The sequence below is a fragment of the Juglans regia genome, chromosome 8 (genome assembly GCF_001411555.2).
Source record: "Juglans regia cultivar Chandler chromosome 8, Walnut 2.0, whole genome shotgun sequence".
Classification (NCBI taxonomy): Eukaryota; Viridiplantae; Streptophyta; class Magnoliopsida; order Fagales; family Juglandaceae; genus Juglans; species Juglans regia.
In genome coordinates this window covers 30,220,634-30,245,784 of record NC_049908.1, presented here as the reverse complement: position 1 = coordinate 30,245,784, position 25,151 = coordinate 30,220,634, and the positions used below count along the sequence as shown (strand labels likewise).

Here is a 25,151-nt window from a genome sequence, read left to right as displayed (position 1 = left end):
TACTGTAATGCACATATAACCATTAGTGGTTATAGAAGTCAACAAATCAAATGTCAGACTAATTCTACCAGGAGCATCATTTAACATGCATTTAATTTTTTTTCTTGATGATACATCTTAACTAAATCAGCCTTAGCAGTGTTTCTAGAAATAATTAGAACATCTGTATGAAAATATTGTAATAAAGATCTCACCCCAGAATATTCAACAAATCAAAAAGGCAGTTCATACTTCACAATAGTGCCTACCAGAATTTCTCTATATTGTTCATAAACAAATTTAGAAGTGCTTATCGAAACAGATCCACTATTTTGTGCTAACATCAATTAACCAATATCTCGTGAACTTCTCCTAGGGCAAGTGTCAATGTGACGCTTCAAATTTTCGGTTCCATATTTGCTCGCTTCCAAGTAAGTAGCTACACACATCTTGCACTTAGCTCGTGCCTTGCCATCATTTTTGTCAGATTTAGGAACCATTTCAAAAAACAAAAAAACAAAACTCCGCACATTTGACCATTTCTTTCGTTTTGCTTTAGCTTCCTTATTTTGAAAACTTTTTGAGTCCAGCACGTCTAAGTCAATCAAATCGTCATTTTTGCCTACTGTCTCGCTCATCTGATAACAAACAACAAGAACATATGTTAACAACAAGGCTCTAAATTGTTGTTTAATATGAACTAATTAATGATTGCGAGTGATGATTTTCAAATAACATCAAGGTAAAGTATATGGGCATCTAGGTTCAAAGTCAAGGTGTTGAACATCAAATCAAAGGGATTAAGAAACAAAACAAGATTGCAAATGATTCATTAGAGGAGATGTCATAAGAGCACCACGTGCATTTGTCAGCTATTGTACACCTAGTAGAAATGGTGAAGATGGTGTAGGGCATTGGGAGAATAGAGGAAAGGCATGTGATGTTCGACACATATAAGACACAAATGTAAATCCCATGCATTAATTTAGTAGTTACCATATTCATGAGTATATGATAAATGTTGATGATGAAATATATGTACCATTGAATTTCAAAATAGTGTTTGAGATATATATGAAGAAACGTCTCACTTAATTGGTTGAATAACCTAAGAACTAAAATAGATCTTAATATGACGTATGTAACATTCATGTCGACACTTACAAGTTGCAACTCAATAATTTTATAAATATATAGTCTGTTAAAGATTTATTTTATTTCATATTATTTTTAATCACTTTTCATGATTAGAGATTGGTTTGGCCTCCAATAAATGGTGAGCAATTATTTAAGATCACTACCTAACCCTATTTTTACCTTCAATTGATATATATCTAGTAGTGCAATGGATATTATACTCCATTGGACAAAAGAAAAGTAGAAAAAACTACAATCAAATACAATAAACAGAGTTTTAATTTAAAGATCAAAAGGCTGATCAATGATCAACATACACATGCACACTTCAACAAACCTAACAACTTAGCATGCATAATCAAACTTGACAGTGGAGTATAACTTAATCTGAGAATCAAGTTACCTTTGTGTGAAGATCTCTGGGTTGAGGTTTTGAGCCAATTGAAGATTTCTGGAAGAAGGGGAAAGGGGGAGACTAATGGCCTTGGCCTGGGATGCCGTGAATCTGTGCCTTTGTGTGAGGAAGACGCCAATGGCTTGGGCCATCGTGAGATTCTAAGATAGAGAGAGATTTGGGCCGAGGCTGTGCCGTTGCATGGGTTATAGAGTTACAGAGGTTGCGTGGGTTTTGGAGTTACAGACTCACGGAGGTTGAGTGGGTTACGGAGGCTGTGTGGGTTATGAAGTTACAGAAGTTGTGCTGCTGTGTGGGTTACAGATAGGGGTGTAACGGGTCCGGTCCGGTCTGGTTTTGGATAAAATCTAGGACCGAACCGGTATGTACCGGTTTTATATTTTTCAAAACCGATTACGCACCGGTTACCCTCCTAAACCGGTACTTCCGGTTTTACCAGTTTCCGGTCCGGTCCGGTCCGGTTTCCGATTTTTTTAAAATGTAAATTTCACAATTTTTCATTAAAAATTTGTTTATAAAAACAAAAAAAAATTGATTTAAAAAAAATTGTTTTATACTTTTATTAATATATTAGACTATATAATAATATTAATATTAAACTATTGGTATAGTTATAAGTTATATATTAGTATTAGTTATAAACTTTTAGTGATTTAGTATTAACATTTTATGTAATTATTTATAAATTATAATAAGAAATTATTTCATATATGAATATATATGTTATATATAAAATTCATTATATATAAACCTTATATATATATTAATATTTAATATATATAAAAAATATTTTGTATAAAACTTATATATAAAAATATTATTTTTTATTTTTTTTAATCAACCGGTCCGGTCCGGTCCGGTCCAAAAAATTCCGGGACCGGAACCAGCTGGTTTTTACGTTTTAAAAATCGGTTCCGGACCGGACCGGTTCAAAATCGGTAAAACCGGTCCGGTTCGGTCCGGTCCGGTTTTCCGGTTTGAATTTACACCCCTAGTTACAGACTCGTCAATCATGACTCTGTACTATGGGCGTGGCGGCGCCGTGGGTGACGAGCAAGGTTAGGGTTTTTGGTTGAAGGGGGCAGTGTGAGACTTGGTCACTTGAGTAGTTGAAAAGTTGAGATTTCAGAAAACTGAGGGACTCGAGGGCCGTAGGGTTACTGGGTTAGAGTTTTTTGAATTTTCTCGATTTTAGGTTTAAAGATATAAATGTAAATTCAACTTTCTTAACGAGGTCATAACGGATTGACCCATTAGTGATCCGTTAAGTAATTGTGTCTTAACGGGTCAACCTGTTTTGACCTGAACCCGTTAAAGCCAAACTCAAACTCGCTTTTATCGTGTCATGTTCGTATTAGGTTAACAGGTCATGCCATATATTTCCACCCCTACGCAAGGGTATTAAATCCTAGAGCGAAACAATACCGTTTCACTCACTTAAGTGAAACAACGTCGTTTTACATAAGATATATATATATATATATATATATATTCGGTCGGTTCGGCAGCTTGGGCTTGTTCAGATCGAGATCGAACCGGCCGATGTCAATTTCACTAAATTTCTAACGCCGACCAACCGGTTCTCTGTTGGTTTCAACCGATTCTAGACTCTGGCAGCTGATTCGCGTCGACGACGGTCGATCACGTCAATTCCTATACAGCCCTAGTTTCGATTGGTTTAGCGTTAAAACATAGAATTAACATCTTGTTCTTTTAATTTGTGTGATGTGATTTGAGAATTAGGACTCGTTTAGACACTTAAATATATCAAAATATCGGTAAATAGCAATTTGTGAATAATAGTAAAATATAATATTGATTAGTCTTTTTGAAATATAGATCATGTAGTTTGAGCCTTCCATCCATTGGGGCATTACAAAAAATATTTTCAAAATCCCCTTAGTTAAGTATTTATTGGATTTTGAGAAATGAGAGAGAAAAGTTGAATAAAAAATTTTATAAAATTAAAATATTGTTAGAATATATTTTTTTAATATAATTTTTATTTTGAGATTTGAAAAAATTGAATTTTTGTGTATGTTTTGTTTGGAAGTTTGAGAAAGTTGTAGTTTGGAAAACTATAATTATAAGTTTGAAAGTGTTTGTATTTCAATGATGTTTGAAAAAAAAAATAAGATGAGATGAGATGAAACGGATGAAATGAAAATTATTTCCACACAACCCCTGAACTTGCTATATGTAGTGGCTACTGTTCATCCTTCAAACAATTTTTTATTATTTATATTTCATTTTCTCATTCATTTTCTTTTACTTTGATTTTGACCATTTAAGCAAATTCTTTTATTGTTCATCATCTAAAACATATTTATTTCATTCTCTTTCATAAATATCTTGGAAATATTTTTGTGATATGATTTCATTTTTTTCATATTTTAATTTTATTTTTGTGTGTATAGATAGAATTATATCATATTGTATATAAAAATATATTACAAATATAAAATCTTTAAGGATATTTTAAATTTATTGGTAATTAAAAGAAATATATAAAAAATGATAAAAAAATTATTTAAATGAGATGGAAAAAAAAATGATAACGTAGGGTATACTGTAAAAGTTGAAATAGAAAAAATAAATTTTGACGGTATCTAATAAAAAACAAGATAAGGAAACCAAGAGAATGCTCTCATTTTTCCCTTTTCAGCACTTTTCCGTCGTAGCCCGCCACCAAGCACCGCCACGCCATCTTTGGTGGTAAGTATCTTTGCCCCTCTCGTTTTCATTCTCCTCCGTCTTCCCTCTTCTTCCGTCTATTTGAAAACTTCTGCCACGTGGAAGTCTTCTACGGGCCAAGAGCAGGCTGGCCGGCAGTTACATTTTTTTGTCAAGAGAAAAAAAAGACGCTTCCACGTACGATTAGGAACCAAAAGGTCAAAAAAAAAAAAAAAAAATCATAAACTAAACTCTTCTATTGCCATTATAATACTCTCGTGACTCCCACGTCTCGCTTTCTCTCTCTCCCTCCCTCTCTCTCATCCTCCGGCTCTCCCATTTTGGCCCCTACCGGATGAACTGGTGATTCTCTTTCAGCTCAGATCTCGCTTAGCTTTTGCTTTGTCGTCCTTTTTCCAATTTAAAGAATAAATTCCACATTCTTTGTGGTTAAATGAGTTTCTATTTCTGAAAAAACTGTTTGATTTTGATTGTCTTTCGGTTTTTGTATTGAAGTTCCGATTACTTTCCCTGAGATGTATTTGTTTGCGCGACTCAATGTATCATCACCTCTATGAAAGCACTATTTTTTTTAAAAAATTATTTTTAAGCCTAGAAATGTTTAGTTTTCCCTTTAACTTGGTGTTTTCTGTTGTAGAAGGTGTATCAATGTGTGCGTTTGGATCCGCAATCTCCACTTCAGTGTTTGGCATCTGATTTTGGACATTAGTCACACCATTTTTGTCTCCTTTCGGGATTTTTTTCCTCTGTTTGAACACTAGACTTTGTTTTAAATCTGGATGTGCTTTTTTGTCCTTCTTTCTTGTAGGCTAAACTTGAGGTAGATATATCCAAAACTGTCTCGGATGATGGAATTTTATGGTTTTTCTGCTGAAGTTCCTCTTGGTTCACCCATATCTTAATTTTCTGTCTTTCTTTGAGTTTTCTTTATCCTCGTTTTTTTGTTCTTTTTTAGAGACATTGCTTTGATTCCAATAATATTTTCACGTAGCTTTACCTTTTCCTTTATGTACATAATTCGGTAGAATGCTGCTTATCTTGAGCAAGACGATGTTACCAATCAGCGGAGCTAATACCTCATGCTTTTGCTCTTTTATATATTTAGCCTTTTCAGATTCATGAAATAATGGAGGACTCAAAGGGAGCTAAACTTGTTCATCTGAAGGTTCCTAAGTTTATCAGCTGATTTTGGCACAATGACCATTGATATGCAACCATCTACGGCCCAAAGTGCGGGAACCAGCAGGTCTTCCTTTAGCTCTAGCAATGGGAACGAGGATACTCCTCTGCACAGCTCTACTGCTGTCTCAAATGGCGATGACTACGACAGTGATGGTTCTAATTTTGCTCCACTGTAAGTGTCATGAATTCCTCTCAAGCTATTTTATGACTACTTCTGTGGTTTCTATTCATTCACAAGTGAGGTGAGAGTCATATCTTCTGGTACTATTCATTATACTTTTTCTCCTCTACTGTTAAAAAATACTTACTCAATTGCTCAAGGTATGTGATAGTGCTGCTGGTTGTAAAGAAATTGTGCTGGAGAATCAGAAAATTTTTCATTTTCATTTTAATATTTATTTGGAACTTGTGAACAATTTATCCTAATTAGCCTGCTGAAACTCTAGTAAACCTGTATTCTTGTTTCTTGCAGTACACCAGCAACCCTTTCGATGGCAATTCCAGAAGAACTTGCCGGTGCTATTCCCTTGATTAGTAGATTCCAGGTGGGAAGATACATCTTACAGCTATTCATGTGATATGATTTATGCAAAAAATAAAAAAAAGGAAACAACTTTAATTGAATTTTCTTGAAATCATATTTTCTTAAACAAATGCAATGCATGACTTGCTTTAATTAAAAAAATAAAAATGGTATGCTATATAGTTGGAATTTCTTTTTCAGTTAAAATTAGAAAACTATTTGCAACCAATTCAAATTTCTTTCTACATTCGTAAAAGAGGACGTAACAGTAAAACCACCCACTCATGTATCTTTCGTTTTGACCAACCTACTATCCCACATTATCAAAATACCAACCCAGGTCCCTCTCGAATCAAAACAACACTAATCTATATGATAGTTGCTCTATAGAGTGCGAGCAATACTACAGGACATTTGTTTCAACTCGGTTTCTTGAAGGTAAATGATATCGGCTTTTTAATCTCTCAACAAATTGCTAGAATGAAGGCCCTATCCTCTTCAGTCAACCTCCTAAAGATAAAAACCTCACTGCACAGAAACAAAAATCAGCATGCTCCAAAGCCTCCATAACAATAACAAATAGAAAGGTGGATAGGGGATTCCCTTATCATAAACCCCACATACTACTTTCAACATTATTGAAAATCGTACAGAAGAGATGCACTGGGCTATCCAACCACATCATTTCCCCCCCAAAATCAAGTAGATTAAAAATTCCTAATTTGCATAATTATAAGGCCTCGTTTGGTTACACAGATGAGATGAGATGAGATGAGATAAAAGTTGAAAGTTGAATAAAATATTATTAGAATATTATTTTTTAATATTATTTTTGTTTTGGAATTTGAAAAAATTGAATTGTTTATAATATTTTGTGTGAGAATTTGAAAAAATTGTAATGATTATATGAGATAAGATGAGATGGTTTGAACTGTATAACCAAACCCTACCTAAGCCTTTTCAATGTCCAACTTACACGACCCTCTCGCCTCTTATGATCTTAATCTAGTAATGATGCATTCTTTAGCAATAAGAACCAAATCAAGAATTTGCCTTCCATTAACAAAAGAATTTAGCAAATCGGTAATGACCTTTGACAACATTGATTTCATTCTAATTGCAAGAACCTTGGCCACCATTTTATTAATTTCCCTCTAGACAATAGGCCACGATCCTTAATATCAGCTATGCTAGGGTTATTTGGGGTTAAAGCAATGAATATAGCATTGACGCTCTTCTCAAATATTCCTTTATAATAAAACTCATGGAGCATCTTTATAACATCTTCCTTCACAATATCCCTCAAAAGGGCTAAGGGATAAATTTGATGCCTTAGGCACCATATAGGGCTCTCACCACTTCCAACATTTCTCTCCTCAAAGAATCTTTCTAACCATTGAGCCTCGGTCTCCTCCAGGAAAGTAAATGAGAGTCCATCCAACTTTAGCCTTCAAGTGGATTTTTTCATGTACTAGTTCTAATAAAACTCCACAATGTGATTACTAACATTGAAGGATCATAAGCAGCTTTGCGATAAAAAACTAAGGAGTCAAAGGAATTCTTCCTTCTATGTGAATTAGCTACCTGATGAAAGGCTTCACACAATTTTTTTTTTTTTTTGATAAGTTGAAAGACTTCACACATTTATCACATTTATTGCCCTCTTGAAGCTGAATTCTCTTGATTCTTGTCTCCATCATATTTTCTCCACAGGTGTTGTCCTTTCCAAGTGATGTCTTCCTTAATTTCTTTTCATCATTCAAGGATCTATCTTCATTAGTCACATCATTGCTCTTTAAATCTTTCCTATATTACCAATCACTCATTCCAAACTCATACATCAGCTTTCAAAGCTTTTAGTTTACATGCCAAGAAATTTTTTTTTTAATAGGTAATAAAGAAGTTTTATTCATAAGAAAGAAGGCATGGCTCAAGTACGCAAGATGTATACATGAGAAGTACCTAACTAGAGTTTACAACCGAAAATATTATGGACATTTAGCCTATTAAAATCAATGACCCTCCGTCCATAAGAACAAGGTTTTAAAAAAGAAAACTTTAAGGTCATTCATTGTCCTCTCGCGATCTTCGAAGCTTCTATCATTTCTCTTGTGCCAAATGCACCAACACATACATATAGGGGACACCTTCAGATTGCTGCCACTTGGGGATTGCCTTGGAGGCCTCTCCAACTTGCTAGAAAGCCCACCAGCCTACGAGGCATGACTAATGATATCCTAATTCCTGCAAAAAAAAAGAAAAAAAAGAAATCATCCCACATGGTCCTAGCCACCTCACAATGTAGAATCAAGTGATCTATTGATTTCCCATTCTTCTTACACATCCAACACCATTACAAGATGTTTTCTAAAGTTGTCTATAGTAAGAATCTCGCATGAGGAGGCTGTCCAAACAAAAAATGCTGCTTTCAAAGGAGCTTTCGTCTTCTATATATTCCTCCAAGGAAGAGTGTTCATGTCGTGACTAGTTAGAACTTGGTAGAAAGATCATACTGTGAATTTACCTTTCTTGGAGGGGCTCTAGTTGATCTTGTTTATGGTTCCTTCAGTTAGTCTTACGGAATACAATTAAGCAAAGAACTCGGTGATAACCTCCAACTCCCAATCCCGTGCTATCCTAAATGAAATCTACATTGCATTGAGGGGAGCCACTTGAGAAGACCAAGTGATCAGCTACTGAGGCATACTTCGGCCATACAAGCATGAAGATGGCAAGGAATGTGTCTTTTAGGCTTTGTTCACTGCACCATTGTGATGCCAAAACTTGACTTGAGAACCGTCACCCACCTCAAAAATCTCTCATCCTTTTTCTAATGTGTTTCCACAAACCCACCCCGAATGGTTCGTGGAAACACCTTATTCAAGCACCTTTTTCCCCAAGCTTCCCCAAACTTCGAATCTATAATTGTCTTCCATTGGGCCCCTCTTTCTTGTTTGTACCGCCACAACCATGTATCAAAAAGAGCTGGTTGAACTTCCTGAAGTTACAGATCCTCAATCCACCCCTAGATGAAATTTGAACTCGCCTCCCATCCCAAAAAAGGCCTTCTCACAAGGTCATAATTGGGACCGTACACTAGAAAGGCCCATTCAAGTCATCCTTTCTTAATAGATTGTGATCCAAAATAGTGCAACTTTTTCTATCTATAGTTCCCAATAATTTTTAGCTCCTTTTCCTTTTTGTTAGTTTGATAGATATATTGTGTACTTCTTGTGTACTGAGCATTTCATACCGATAAAATCATCCTCCATGTAAAAAAAATATTTCCTCTCATTGTAAATGAATAACTTCAATCCATATTATGCATAGCTTTCCCTGCTTTTGTTCTATGCAAGTTGGTATTAATGCTTCCGTGTCATTTGCTCTTCACAGGTGGAGGGCTTTCTAAGGTTGATGCAGAAACAGATTCAGTCTGCTGGAAAACGTGGTTTTTTTTCAAAAAGATCTGTAGGTTCTCAAGTTCGGGAAAGATACACGTTTGAAGATATGCTCTGTTTCCAAAAGGTGATGGCATGCTGTGTCTATTGACACCACATTCTGTTCTATCATTGAAGATATAAATAAACTATTTTTTTACAGGATCCTATACCAACTTCGCTTCTTAAAATTAACAGTGACCTAGTAAGCAGAGCAACAAAACTGTTCCAAATAATTTTGAAGTACATGGGTATTGATTCATCTGATCGAGTTACACTGGCAAACTTAGACGAACGGATTGAGCTTGTTGGAAAATTATACAAGCATACTTTGAAGCGTTCAGAGCTGCGAGATGAACTTCTCATTCAGATTTCAAAACAAACAAGAAATTGTCCTGATAGGTATGCCTCTCATGTGATACCTTATATTTTATAAATCAGTATCGTTTGGGCCTGTTGTATTAGCATTGTGACACGAGCAAAATGTTCACATCTCCACATTCATAGCATTACAGTATCTCCTCTGTTCCACCTTTTCTGAAGCAAAGTCTCCAAGTTATGACTGGCCTTTCATATCGGAACTGCTATGATTCCTACTCATAATAATGTTATCATACCTGGTCTTATTATTTCAGGCATTACTTGGTAAAAGCATGGGAGTTGATATATTTGTGTGCATCCTCTATGCCTCCTAGTAAGGACATTGGTGGATACCTGTCAGAGTATGTCCATAATGTAGCCCATGACATGAGTGCGGATTCCGAGGTTCGTGGGCTTGCATTAAATACACTAAATGCTCTGAAGCATGCGGTGAAGGCTGGTCCCAGGCATACAATACCAGGGCGTGAGGAGATTGAGGCTCTCTTAACTGGTCGAAAACTCACAACTATAGTATTTTTCTTAGATGAGACTTTTGAAGAAATCACTTATGACATGGCGACCACAGTGGCTGATGCTGTTGAGGTGTTTTTTTAAAGTACTTTGTATTTTTATTTAATATGCTTTTTTAGCCTTCTCTAGTTTTACGTGTGTCTGAACTATATTTATCTACCTGCATATCTACTAATAAAAAGAGTTTTATTTTGAAGCCTTCAAAGATGCATTATTTTAAATCTTCATTAAGATCTGAAGCACTTTGTATCAACTGAACTCATTTATATCCACTTCAGGAGCTTGCAGGAATAATTAAATTGTCAGCATACTCTAGCTTTAGTCTGTTTGAATGCCGTAAAGTTGTTACTGGTTCTAAATCACCTGAGCCTGGAAACGGTATCTTATTCTATCTGCTTCTTGATTGTTTCCTCAAGTAAGATGTATGGAAATAGTAATCTATGCAGGACATTTTTTGTCACACAGAGGAGTATATTGGGTTAGATGATAACAAATATATTGGGGATCTGCTGGCGGAATTCAAGGCATCGAAGGATCGAAGTAAGGGAGAAATTTTGCACTGCAAACTAACATTAAAAAAAAAGCTATTTCGTGAGTCAGATGAAGCTATAACAGATCCCATGTTTCTGCAGTTGTCCTACGTTCAAGTATGTAACTTTTTATTTAAAAGACTAGTGATGCTCATTTTAAAGTATTGCAGCATTGCTTTCTCAACTCTGTGGAAGTATTTCTTGCTCTTGTGAGCAGAAAGTGATTCTTTCATAGATGATGGAAGCATCTCTGAAGTACCTACCTAGCAGTTTCCTTGTTACCCATTTTTTTCCTTTGTTTTAGTTGATACCCAGTTACAGTGTTTTTTGATACCTAGTTGTATTGTTACAGTTGCAACATGATTATATATTAGGCAATTATCCTGTTGGAAGGGATGATGCTGCCCAGTTGTCCGCATTGCAGATCTTGGTCGAGATTGGATTTGTTGATAGACCTGAATCATGCGTGTGAGTGTTTTGTTACTGTCTTACTTCATCGTATTCACCCCCTTTTTTTTTTTCCTGTCACTTATTATTTAAAGGTGTTCTGCTTGCTTTCATCTTCTCGTTGATTGGAAACATTGGGGAGTCCCTTTTTGTTTTATTTTAATTATATTCAGACCTCCAATTGTTTAATACCCTAATATTTTTTCATTCTAATTTTCAGTGATTGGAATTCACTTCTGGAACGATTCCTACCCAGACAAATTGCAATAACACGAGCAAAGCGGGAATGGGAATTAGATATTCTTTCTCGTTATTGTTCTATGGTAAGAACTAGACTTTTGAAGTTCCTTGTGCATCCACGACTAACTTGCTGCAAAGGAAATTAGCGTTCTAAGTCCATTTGTTTTTTTTCCCTAGAATTCGTCTTAATTTAACTTTAGAGCACTTTCAACTCTTATGTATAAGTTTCTTATAATCTACTAAAAAAAAAACTTTCTGATGATGTTCTTTTAGCTCTTTAGACCTCTAAACTGTTTTTCTATGACAATTTTGCTTAAACTTATCTTGTTTGCTTCCCTCAGTGTATCATCTGCTGTTTTAAACTAAATTGCCAATATTTTCACTTATTGAAAAGATGACTATTTGTGGCTTACTAAGTTTTTCCCCCTGTTTTGGTTGTCTAACCATTTTCTCATGCATGCACTGTTAGCTGTCTTCCACTTATAAGTCATTCTTTACTTATGCCATCACTACATGTTTAACTGATGGGAACAAGTTGAAAAAAAAAATCTGATTTGTTTTTTGCTAGGAACATTTGACAAAAGACGATGCAAGACAACAGTTTCTGCGGATATTGAGATCACTTCCTTATGGGAATTCAGTTTTCTTTAGTGTTCGCAAGATTGATGATCCTATTGGACTCCTGCCAGGACGGATAATTTTGGGCATTAACAAGAGGGGGGTAAGACTTAAAATTATATTTTCACAAATTACATAATTTCTTTCCATACTTTGATAAGCCAATTGCCCTACATTTATTTGTTTTCTCATTTGCTGGTAGGTTCATTTTTTCCGTCCAGTTCCAAAGGAGTATCTACATTCAGCTGAATTGCGAGACATAATGCAATTTGGTAGTAGCAACACTGCTGTCTTCTTTAAGATGAGAGTTGCTGGTGTTCTTCACATATTTCAATTTGATACCAAGCAGGTTTGATCACCTCTCTAATTTATACATCAGTAGTCCATTGTTACAGTTTAACCTCTGAACTATTTCATGAATTCATGCCTAAGTAGTTATTTCTCCTTTATTGTAGGGAGAAGAAATTTGTGTTGCTCTTCAGACACATATAAATGATGTCATGTTGCGTCGTTACTCTAAAGCTCGGTCCAGTGCTGGCAGTTCAATAAATGGAGACCTTCCTAACAATTTTAGACCTCCTAGCATGGAAGTGTATGAGAAACGTGTTCAGGATTTGTCTAAAGCTCTTGAAGAATCTCAAACCCAGGCTGATCAAGTAAGACTTGTATGAAATTCTAACAAATTGGAATTGGAAAATTTGGTAGTGAACAAATTATTCCAATTTCATATTCCAAGGTCCCTATCCTCTCTTCTTTTTCTTTTTCTTTTTCGTTTTCCTTTTTTTTGTTTTTTTTGGTTTGGGGGGGGGTAAGTGGATCTGTAGTGGCTGCGTTGGTTGCACATAGATAAGAATAAACCCGTCAATCTAGTGAAATTTACATACTTGCTCAACTAAAGCACCATCAAGGTCCCATGGTTGAGCTTATAGGTAAAACTGCACTGACCAAATTTAGTCTAAAGCAACCTCAGGTGAGATAATCACAAACACTAAGGGCTTGTTTGGGAAACTCATCTCATCTCATCACATCTCATAATTTCTCATAATTTTCTTCCCAAACATCACTCAAGCACAAACACTTTAATTTCAAATCTTCAACCTTTTCATCTAATAATTACCTAATCATTATAACTTTCCCAAACTTCCAAACAAAATATAAAAAAACAAACTACTTTTTCAAATTTCAAAACAAAAATAATATTAAAAAATTATATCCTAACAATATTTAAACTTTATAATATTTTTATTCAACCTTTTCTTTCTCATTAGTCATTTCCCAAAACCCAATAAAACATCTTAACTCAAACCATTTTTCTACTATTTCACATAATTCTCATCTCATTCCCCAAGCATCCCCTAAATCTTTCATGATTGTTTGGATCCTTCCACTCATCCAAAGACTGAGAAATGTACTGAATACTTATATTGCAAAGTTGATCCCTGGGTTTGGAACATGAGGGTCATTTCTTTCATACTAACTAAGCTTCCTAATTGTAAACTATTAATGGCCTTCTAAAAATCATCTAGGTCCTCATGTAAGTGGGGGGCTTCAGTTGATGGTTAGAGCTGGTTCATGTGCAGTAGAAGAAATCTTCTTTCGCGTATATACTATTATAGAAGTTTTGATGTATCTCCCTCATGGAATTACATCTGGTATTGAAGTTAAGCTTGTTATTTTAGTTTTTACAAGAACTGCGTGAAAAACAAAAGCAAGATATGAAAATGCAAGAAGAACTAGAGGAAATGAAAGAATCCTTGAGATCTGAGAAGCAAAACCTTGCAAAAGTTACATGCGATCGTGACAGACTTAGATCATGGTGTGATGAAAAGGATAAGGCTCTTCAGGTTAGTATGATCAACATTGTGGAATTGGCATTATCTATGTGAGCTTGTATTGATTTTGAAATCTATTAGGCTGCACTGCTGGAGAAAAGGAGCATGGAATCGAGGTTGGCCAAGTTGGGGAATCTTATGATAGAGAACAATACCAAAAAAGATATAACTGGAGCTGATACCCAGGTAAATTTTGCGGAAATGAATTCCTGGTGTCAATAGGAATATATCTGTTAATTAATTCATATGATTACAACAATCTCTTTCAACAATAATGGGTTTTTACATGATGGACGAATAACTTTTGTATTATGAACACTTTAACACAGTTGTTACAAAAGCTCCAAGATGAGTTAAATCTTCGTAACGAGGAGTTTCATGCAGCTGAAGACATTATGAAGAAGCTGGTAAATGAAAGATTATCATTGGAACAAAGGATGTCTGAACTTGAAAAGAAGAAAGCTGATGAGGTAGCACTGTTAATACTTGAATTTGGTTTTAGACACCTCTATCATTTTTTTTTTGATAGGTAACACCTCTATCATTTTCACAAGGTTAGAAATTGTATCCATAGTAATTATTGAAATGCAGATAGATTTTCTTGAGAAAAACTTTGATCAAGAATGTAAAGCCTTGAAGTTTCAAGTTCTTGAACTTGAAAAGAAGCTTGAAGGGGTCACACAAGAATTAGCTATTGCTGAGTCAACTCTTACAGTCCGGAATGCTGATCTAGCTTCATCACAAAATAATCTAAGGGAATTAGAGGAATTGAGAGAAATGAAAGAGGTTTGATACTTTTGATCTTACGTAATTCGTTTTTTTTTTTTTTTTTTTTTTTACTTATCAAAAAATCTTACGTAATTCGTTGAACTTCAGTACCTACTTCAATTGCATAAAAAAACTTCAGGCCTTGATGTAAATGTCTTTCCAGTTTGTTTGAAATGGCTGCATTCTGTATTTTCCTAAAGACCCATAGTGAGTAAATTTTACTCGTTAATTTCCACTTGCATATAGGATATTGATAGAAAGAATGAGCAAACTGCTGCCATTTTGAAGATGCAAGGGGCCCAACTTGCAGAGTTGGAAGTGCTCTATAAGGAAGAACAAGTTTTAAGGAAGCGTTATTTTAATACCATTGAAGGTTGGCATTTTCTAATACTTCAATGGGGTGCTTTTTTTACAGCTTTAGAATGTTGTCCTTTATTTGTGTAATCTTGAAAAGTCTATCATTGCAATAAACAAAATATTATCTCTTGGATACATTTCAGATATGAAAGGCAAGATCAGAGTTTTTTGTCGATTGAGACCTCTTAATGAGAAAGAGATTGCTGAAAAAGAAAGAGATTTACTTACAAGTCTAGATGAGTTTACGGTTGAACATCCATGGAAAGATGATAAACTCAAGCAGCATATGTATGATCGTGTGTTTGATGGCACTGCTACTCAAGAAGATGTGTTTGAGGATACAAGGGCAAGTTTGACTAATTTAAATATATTATCAACTTATGGGATCTTATTTTTTCTCTATAGTGAGTGTGTTTGTGCATGCTCTTTAATTGTCAATTCATAATTTTATTTGCTTTTATTGTTTTAATGCAGTATCTGGTGCAGTCTGCTGTGGATGGCTATAACGTGTGCATATTTGCTTATGGTCAAACTGGATCTGGAAAGACATTTACAGTATATGGATCTGAAAGCAATCCTGGACTTACCCCCCGAGCTACTGCAGAGTTATTTAAAATCATAAATCGAGATGACAAAAAATTCTCATTTTCATTGAAGGTGCAATTGTTGTAACAAATTGAATTATTTTTCCAGAAAATTTCATCAGTTTTATGGTCGATAGATCTTCAATTCACTTTATATACAAGCTTGAAGGTTACAACCCTCAACAAAATAAATTTGTAGCTATTGCTCAATATTTCTCATTTGCACGATTATGTTTCTAATTAGTTGTTCATCTATATGATTTGTATTTATTGTTGAAGAATTGACATCAATCTGTATTGATGCAGGCATATATGGTGGAGTTATACCAAGATACACTTGTAGATCTTCTATTATCAAAAAATGCTAAACGCTTAAAATTGGAGATTAAGAAAGATTTGAAGGTATGATGTTATCCAGTTTCCTTTGTAATTTGTATTTTCTTTGAGAAATATCATAAAGAGTTTCAATCTATTAGATGGTAAATGTTGTCCTTTATATTTGATCATATAAATAATGATAGCATTCCCCTTTGAAAGCTGCTCTTGATGTTAAGACTCTGTGATGTCAGGGCATGGTATCTGTAGAAAATGTAACAGTTGTATCAATTTCAACATTTGAGGAATTGAAGAGCATTATTCGAAGAGGATCTGAGCAACGACATACATCCGGAACTCAAATGAATGAAGTTAGTTCAAGATCTCATCTAATACTTTCAATTTTTATTGAAAGTACCAACCTTCAAACTCAATCTGTTGCAAGGGGAAAGGTATCGTCATTATCAGTCATATTGTTTATATGTTTGAACATACAATGATATATGGTTCATGTAGGCTTGAAAAGGAAAAAAATGTAAAGAATTGTAGTACTTCTCCATAAAGCCATCCAAGTTTTTTTCTCATCCCTGGGTTTATGCACTTTGGACATGGACAATGTACATTATTTTGTCTTGCTCCTTTTGTCCTGCAATGCAAAGAAGGATAAATTTAAGTGTGATGATGCTAGAGATCGGGATTGAAGCCTTGTCTTGGTTGCTTGTTGAATTAATGTCTTTTATGGTTATATGTGACCATCGTATGATTTCATTTGCAGCTAAGTTTTGTGGATCTTGCTGGTTCAGAAAGAGTGAAAAAGTCGGGGTCTTCCGGTAGTCAACTCAAGGAAGCTCAAAGCATCAATAAATCACTTTCAGCACTCGCTGATGTTATTAGTGCATTATCTTCTGGTGGTCAACACATACCTTACAGGAATCACAAGCTAACCATGTTAATGAGTGATTCACTTGGTGGTAATGCAAAAACACTCATGTTCGTAAATGTATCACCATCTGAATCAAACTTGGATGAGACATACAATTCTCTAATGTATGTTATCTCTCTACTTTTCACGTCTCTAATTTTCTTTTGGGGTCAACTTGGTGTGACTTGCTTCCTCTCCTCACTAACTTATCCTTAGCAATACGTTAATAAGTTATAAAGCTTGATTGTTATTGAATCAGTGATAAGCAATATGGAATGAGAACATGAATTCTTACTATTAATATGAATTTATGTTTCTGTTCTTTTCTAAAACTCAACGTTACGTATTGCTTGATTTTGCAATTTTAAGTTGCTGAACATTGTAGTTTCATTCCAACTTAGTGGCATATTGATGTAGGACATTGTTAGTTATGAATTGTCTTCATACCTAGTGCCTTGACTTATTATTTTGTTCGTTTCCTTTTCACGGTATTCTAGTGTTTGTTCTTATCATGCTTGCCTCTGCTAATTCAGGTATGCATCTAGAGTTCGATCGATTGTGAATGATCCAAGCAAAAATATTTCATCAAAAGAGGTAGCCCGATTGAAAAAGTTGGTCGCTTATTGGAAGGAGCAAGCAGGTAGGATGGGGGATGGTGATGAACTTGAAGAAATTCAAGAAGAACGGCCAACAAAAGACAGGACAGATGGTCGTCATTCCATGTAATGCTTCTATCATACAAGTTGAGTGAATCATTTTCTTGTGAAAAATAGCTGAGGCAAGTTGCCACGCTGGGTTTTGGGCAGGTAAGCTAGGGCTTTGGCAAGGTCGATTGACTACCTTGGTAGTTACTTTATGTTGTCGATTCATGATTATCTTGCACCAACAATGTACTACAGCTGGAGGTGCTGTAGTTAGTTTAGCAGGATTTAAGTTGTATAGCCTAATGTATATTTTATCTTTTGTATCTTAGAACGAAATATTTATAAGAACTTCAAACTACAAATGGTAGGAGCAACGAGTCAGCCGCATTATTTAGAAGCGCTAAATTCATCACAAATATGTAACTTTAACAATTCACGAAGAGGAGATAGTCAACCAGCTTAGATCGAGCTCATTTACACAAACAATTGCCTTTGGTGCCTGGGTTGCAAGCAAAGATGAGATATTGTATACCTTGATACTTGTCCAATGGAGTTGTATGACACAAAGCTATGTTGCCTTAGTGGGACAACCTCAGTTCATACAACTTGTAGTTAACCAAGTGCGAGACATTGTGTCTTGAAAGCGAGTCAATAAAGGGACTTGGGTTAGGAGTTCGGTAACATCTAGACTAAAATTTGTATGATGTTTGTTATTGACATTGCTTTTTGAAAAAAGGAAAAAAAAGAAGAAGAAAGAAATCCACTGTAGCATATGCTTCATATGTGCTTATTCAACCTAATGTGAAATTTAGTGGATGCTTTATTTGTTCCTCACTTTTGAGTCTTAAATTTATTTTTAATGCCATTTTTTAACCTTTGAATGTCTTAGGGTGGATGTTGTAATTATTGTTATTCTAGCGTGTTGTCTATAGTCATGATTGATATAATTAGGGATGATAACGATCTGACCGGACTGATTGTTTCTGTCCGGACCGAGATTGAGTTCGGTCGGTCTTGGTCCACGTTTTAGAGGATCAAAAAGTTTTGGTTTGATCCACGGTCTAGGATTTTTCCAGACCGGACTAGACCGAATAAAAAAAATTATATATAAATAATTGTACAATTAACAATATAAAATTTTAAATATATTATTAATACTTGTTAATATTCTATAAATTAACAATATTTTATATATATCTTCATCTAATCTATCACTATTAACAATATAAAATTTTAAATATGTTATTAACATTTATTAATATTCTATTAATTAACTAATATATAATATCAATTAGTTAATTATATAGTAATTATATAAATTAATAATATAATTTTCATATAATTTATTATCATTGACTATATAAAATATTTTTTTATTGAGTTTGTTACATAATCCACATTAATAAATCATTTAATTTAATTTAATATTTTAAATAAATTTTTTTTTATTGAGTTTGCACCCCTAGATACAATTTTAAAAAGTATGATTGAAAATTTTATTTGACCAAAATGGAGTGATATTAGATAAAAAATAAAAAAAATAAAAAATAATAAAATTATGCTCTTTGGTTGTGTTTGCTGAAATCAAAGTATAATGCTACATGGTGGTAGCAAGAGACCGTATCGTGATCGTGATATTAGAGATAGTTAAGCATGGTTTTGAGTTTTTTTAACTCGGGGATAAAAATAAAAAATGCTTGATCTAATATGCTTAAATGGGTATAGGGCATGACAAGACATTTTAGATATAATATTATGCTAGTCTGCTCTATAAGATGTTTGACATAAAGGCTTAAAGCACAACCTATTTTTTTTTTTGCATGAACAAAATTGAAAACACACTGAGACTAGACATGAGGTCATGAAGTGTGTGATTTTCCGGTTTGTTTTTATAGAAGAGATGAGTTAAATTAAAATAAAAATTAAAAATTAAATAAAATATTATTAAAATATATTTTTTAATATTATTTTTATTTTAAAATTTAAAAAAGCTAAACTATTTATTTTATTTTATATAAAAATTTAAAAAAATTATAATAATAAAATAAAATAAAATAAAATAAAATGAAATGAGTTATAAAAACAACAAAGCCTTAATACGAAGGGACACCCATGTGGTCATCCCCTCCTTTCCCCTCCTATTACGTTATCTAGACTCTAGAGTTTTGGCAAGGCGTTAGGGATGAAAGGTGAAAACCACTTCATGGTAATGCCTGGACTTTGTGGAAATGATGGTTTAATTACCCGTCACATCCGCAACCTCACATAAGTATTATACTAATTTATAAATAAACATTTTCCTAACGATAGATGCCATGACTATTTTCGATATTTTTGTAGTAGATCTGGTATTTTTATGGTTAGACCCCTGAGGCCTAAGCTAGGATTTATGTAGAGGGGGCGTAGGATATATAAACATTTTTATATAACAAAATTAAAGATTATTTAAAAGCTTGCATAAATATATAAGAATTTTTAAGTTTAAATGTAAAATAAAAAATAAAAGCATTTAATATGTCAATTGATCTTAATATTTTTTCAATAAATAAAGATAATTAATTATCACATTACTTCTCAATATATACTAGCAAATAATCAGGAAAGTTTTCATTTATTTTGTTTTGAGATCTTATCTCAACAATATTAAAAGTTGAAAAAGTTCGTTTAATTTATTTTTATTTTAGGGTAAAAAAAAGCTATTTTTATTTTAAAATATAGTTTTAATAATATTTATGTTTAAAATTTTTATTATTCGACTTAGGTTTTCAAAATAAAAGGTAAAGAAAATGATCCATAAAAAGTCATATTATGATGAGTAATGCTAGGTATAAGTTTTAAATAGATAAATCTCATACAATCCTTTATAAAAAAGTGGATCTTACTAATAAAGAATAATTTTTTTTACACTTTTTCTTAGTGGGATCTATTTTTTTATAATGACTTGTATGAGATTTATCTTTTTGAGACTTGTACAAATTATTTCCCTATTATGATATTCAAAACTAATTTAAACGTTTGTACAACATAATAAATTAAATTAAAAAATCAATGAGTATATATATGATTTATAGAGAATAAAATATATAAAATTTCACATTTACTACTCTTTTATTTTTATTTAAACATAATTTTAAATTAAATTAATAAAAATTGTCAGAATCTTGGGGGCATGGCACATGTGTATCGTCCGAGCTCCTCTAAATTCGTCCGTGGACCTAGCCTGCTTGGCACATGTATGTTCAAATCCACCCAAACATGACTTGATTACTAATTACACCTAATTAGTGGTAGACTATTTTTTGAAGGAATAGTCTACCACTAATTAGGTGTAATATCCCTCAGATCAAGATCTCTTAAAATTTATGTCGAGAATTTAAGATCTAAAGTGAAATAGATAGACATAAAATAGAACCTATAATGTTAAGAATAATTCTGTTTGGCAGCCAGTTCTTGTTTCCTACACCGCACATCTTGCATGGCAAATCCGGTCTGGGCCGCCATGTCACGGATTATAGCATTAGATGAAAGAGTAATGTTATATACAGTCATAGAATGTACAAACGTCGTACAATCGCTTTAAAAAAGATTAGGGTCTACTATTAAAAAATCAATTTCTTTTTATGTGGATTCCATATTTATTCACTTTTTTCAAAACGACTGTATGATACTTGTACACTTAAGACTGCAAGTATTATTTTTCTAAATAAAAACCCTTACTTTCCCAATCGATTTCCTCCTCCACTGAAACTTCCGTGTTCACCTTCTCAATTCCTCCTTTCCTCCTCTCTCTTGTACTCCCGTATTCCTCTCTCCCATGCGCCCCTCCCTCCCTCCCTCCCTCCCTCTTGTAGAGGTGTAGACTTGTAGCCAATTCGGTTTTGGACATATTTTAAAACTAAACCGGTATATATCAGTTTTGAGATTTGAAAAATTAATACCGCACCGATTACACCCCAAACCGATACTTCTGATTTTATCGGTTCTGGTCCAGTTTGGTTCAGTCTGAGTTTTTCGGTATATTATATAGTATATATATTATAGTATATTATAATATATATTATAGACTATAGTGATATATTATAATATATAATATAGTGACATAGTACTAGTATAACTACTAATACAATATACTATAGTGATAATATATAGCTATTTATATAGGATTTTAAAATTTAATATTATATTAGCTAGTAATTTATCATATAATAAAAAATTATTTTATATATAATAATATATATTATATATAAAAATTATATATAATATAAGAAATCATATAAAATATTTATATAATATAAAAAATTAAAAAATATATATGAACCGTTCCATTTTGGTTCGGTCTAGTATTAGAAAAATGAAAATTGGAATGGAACCGATTTTGACCTGTTTTAAGAAAAATAGAACCGATACCAGACAAAACCCACCGGTCCGGTCCAGTTTACCGGTTCATTGGTTTTTTTTTTCACCCTTACTCTTTTGTCTCCCTTTATACTCCTTTCTCATGTGCTCCTCTATGTGGTTCTAGGGCAAACTTTAGATCTGCAATGTGGCTACTTGAGTCGACGTCGAAGAGGAGGTGTGCCTACATCTAGATCTGCACCCATCTCACGGTAAGCTTCCAGCCGGTGGTTGGTTTATGGTTCTCTAGTATAGTGAAGAGGTTAAGCTAATTTTTTGAAATTATTATACACTGATTTTTGGTTGATGAGTGATTGTTATACACTGATTTTTGGTTCTTGCTGAGTATTTTTGGTTGGTGAGAATATGGAGGTTGTAAAATGTTAATTTTTGCATGAATGTTTGAAGTTTTTTTGTGTGCCTACAAGTTGTTTGATGAAATTGCTGAGCCAAATGGAGTTTTGTCCAATCGATTTTTTTACAAGTAATTTTCTCAAGTGGCACATGAATGTTCATCATCTCATTGATTTTAAATGTATGCCTATAAAAAATTCCTCTCATCTCTAACAACGCACATTTCATTTAACTTCGCATTCCTCCTCATTAAAGTAAACTGAGTACTGGACGGTTTTGACATGGTCATCAATGGAAATTCCATCCAAAACATTGAAGGCGGAAATGCAACCATTCGTGCTAACAAGTGTGCAATTACATAAAATCATCACTGACACCTCTCTTTGGACTTCTTTAAACTTCGCATTTGTATACAATATTTGAAGCTACTTCTCAATGGAGAATGAGAATACACATGGGATCATTTAGTTGCAAGAATTGAAATCAACCGTCGTCTCGATCTCCACCTTCTTCCTTAGAGCATTGTCAAATTGATTGACAAATTCATTCAATGTCATACTAGAATGCACAAACCCATTGAAGAATACATTCATGTTTTTAGACTGTTGTATAGTGCTCATATCAGTTCAAAATAGAATCTTCAAGTAAACTGGTACCCAGAATGACCTCTCATTGTACAATCATTGCAGCCATGTATTATCACCAAGGTCATTCCAATTTCTTTGGCAGTTTCCATATGAGATGCTAGAGACAATATCTATGGCGACTGCCAGGAAATACAATGGCAATAGCACTCTTCATTGTCCGGTGTTGGTCTGTTATGATGGCAGGAGCCCAACCATTTATGCACTTCAATCATGCTCGGAACAACCATATAAAAGTACATGTGTTCTCGCTTGAAATCAAGTTAGCCCCTAACCATATAGACTGCGTTTGATGGTTTACACCAACAAAGGGAGCAAAAGACATACTGTATCTATTTGTTAGGTATATCGTATCAAATGTGATAACATCTCTGAAATACTCATATGTTGCTTGACTTCGTGTGTTAGCTCAAAACACATTTCTGACTTTGAACTCGTCATCCGCATCCTCGAAAGAAACAAAGACATCATTCATCTCTCTTATTCTGTCAATGTACTCACTAAGTACTTCACCACATCATTCACCCAACTTTAAGTGTCTGACTTTGTCAATAAAATTCATAGTATCTTTCTCTTGAAATCAAACCCCCCTACGTCAACAACAAGTGTGTTAAACTTATTGTTCATTCAAATACCTACTCTGTCATTTAAATCAAGTATTATTTAATTGTATTCATCTAAACACTTGTAAGATCTAAAAAAATCTGGATTTATGTGGGTTGATAGTACTATGATCGTGAGCAACCTCAACATTGGTCAAAACTCATACCCCATTCACCAGTGAGCATTTACCATCGACTTATAATTTGTTTTAATTGTTAGTTGTGGCCTTAAGACATTACTATGGCTAAGATGGTAGTTGCCGCCATGCGCACACCTGGTTTGTCATATTCTTCAGACTCTCATCTGCCACTCTCTTTGTCCTAAATGTCTTCACACCAAAACTCAATTGCTTGACATATCTTTTGTAATAGGCCATAAGCTATTCCTCAGTGGCAAACTCTGTACCAGATTTTGGCACTTCAACTCATTCATCATCATCCGATACTTCATTAGTCTCCTCCGCCTCTGATACTTCATTAGTCCCATTTGCCTTCGAAGTTTATGAAAATGAAAATGTATGGTTAGGATTAATATTTATATTATATACCTTGGATGTTAACTCATCGGGTTAAAAGTCTAATACAATTAGTAATATGACAGCTTTGATTGGTCGTGTGTCATGTACCTCTAGTTGATGAATCAATTATGCATTGGGGAGTCTTTTGAAATTGTCTCAACTCCTTCGGATTACTGACTGGAGGGTTGGGCATAGTTGATAGATGCTGCAATTAGGCACAGTGTTAGAAAGATTCAACTGCACGTATGGAAAAACTTTAAAAAGGAAATAAAATGCATCTACCTAGATAATCACTTGAAATCGCCTCAATTCCTCCAGATTGTTGACTGGAGCGTAGGGCATAGTTGGTAAATGTTGCAATTAGGCACAATGTTAGAAAGATTTAACTGCATTTACAGAAAAACTTACAAATAATAAAAGACATCTACTTGGATAGTGTCTTGAAATTGTCTCAACTCTTCCCGATTACTGACAGGAGGGTATGACATATTTGGTGGATGTTGCAATTAGGCACGGTGTAAAAAGACTCAACTGTGCGTATAGAAAAACTTAAAAAAAAAAAAGGCATCTACTTGGATAGTCTCTTGAAATCATCTTAACTCCTGCGGATTATTGATCGGAATGTAGGGCATAGTTGGTAGGTGCTGCAATTAGACATGGTGTTAAAAAGACTCAACTGCAAGTATGAAAAAACTTTTTTTTTTTTCCTTAAAAGACATCTACCTAGATAGCTTCTTTAAATTGTCTCAACTCCTCTGGATTACTGACTTGAGGGTAGGATATAGTTTGTGAATGTTGTAATTAGGTACGGTGTTAAAAAATTGCATGTACGAAAAAACGTTAAAAAAAATAAAAGGTATTTAGCTTACTACTCCAATGGTACGGATATTAATTTGAATAGGTATTTGGAGGCATCGAATATGGTAGGTAGTATGGATTTTTTGGACCATAATAAAATAATCGCCGTGTGTTCCCACCACAAAGCAACCACATCCATATCTTCTTGTAACTTAAAAGAGGCTATCTATATTACTGTTCATCAACAGTAATGAATAGTAAAGAGGCTTTTTTTTTTCTCGCATATCCCTATTACTGTTCATAAACAGTAATGAATTGTAATTAG

The 25,151-nt window shown here is 33.9% G+C and overlaps 2 protein-coding genes across 4 annotated transcripts in view; both read left to right on the top strand.

The window, feature by feature from the left end:
- LOC109004516 (probable disease resistance protein At4g27220) overlaps window positions 1-25,151 on the top strand; it is a 963,953-nt gene that overhangs the window by 160,762 nt on the left and 778,040 nt on the right. The window lies entirely within an intron of this gene.
- On the top strand, window positions 4,481-17,920 carry LOC109001960 (kinesin-like protein KIN-14E). Of its 2 annotated transcripts, XM_018979490.2 has the most exons (24): window positions 4,481-4,567; window positions 5,331-5,579; window positions 5,880-5,952; window positions 9,324-9,455; window positions 9,531-9,769; window positions 10,003-10,330; window positions 10,537-10,636; window positions 10,724-10,905; window positions 11,141-11,256; window positions 11,456-11,558; window positions 12,044-12,196; window positions 12,296-12,442; window positions 12,549-12,749; window positions 13,773-13,937; window positions 14,007-14,111; window positions 14,255-14,395; window positions 14,517-14,711; window positions 14,940-15,066; window positions 15,194-15,396; window positions 15,525-15,707; window positions 15,941-16,036; window positions 16,204-16,401; window positions 16,725-16,996; window positions 17,405-17,920. In XM_018979490.2, exons 2-24 carry the CDS (start codon window positions 5,422-5,424, stop codon window positions 17,595-17,597), a joined length of 3,810 nt encoding a protein of 1,269 aa, XP_018835035.2. In that variant the 5' UTR covers window positions 4,481-4,567; window positions 5,331-5,421; the 3' UTR covers window positions 17,598-17,920. The 2 variants fall into 2 exon arrangements, with proteins under 2 accessions (XP_018835035.2, XP_035549177.1); XM_035693284.1 differs by lacking the exons at window positions 4,481-4,567; window positions 5,331-5,579; window positions 5,880-5,952 and having other exon boundaries at window positions 9,379-9,455; window positions 9,566-9,769.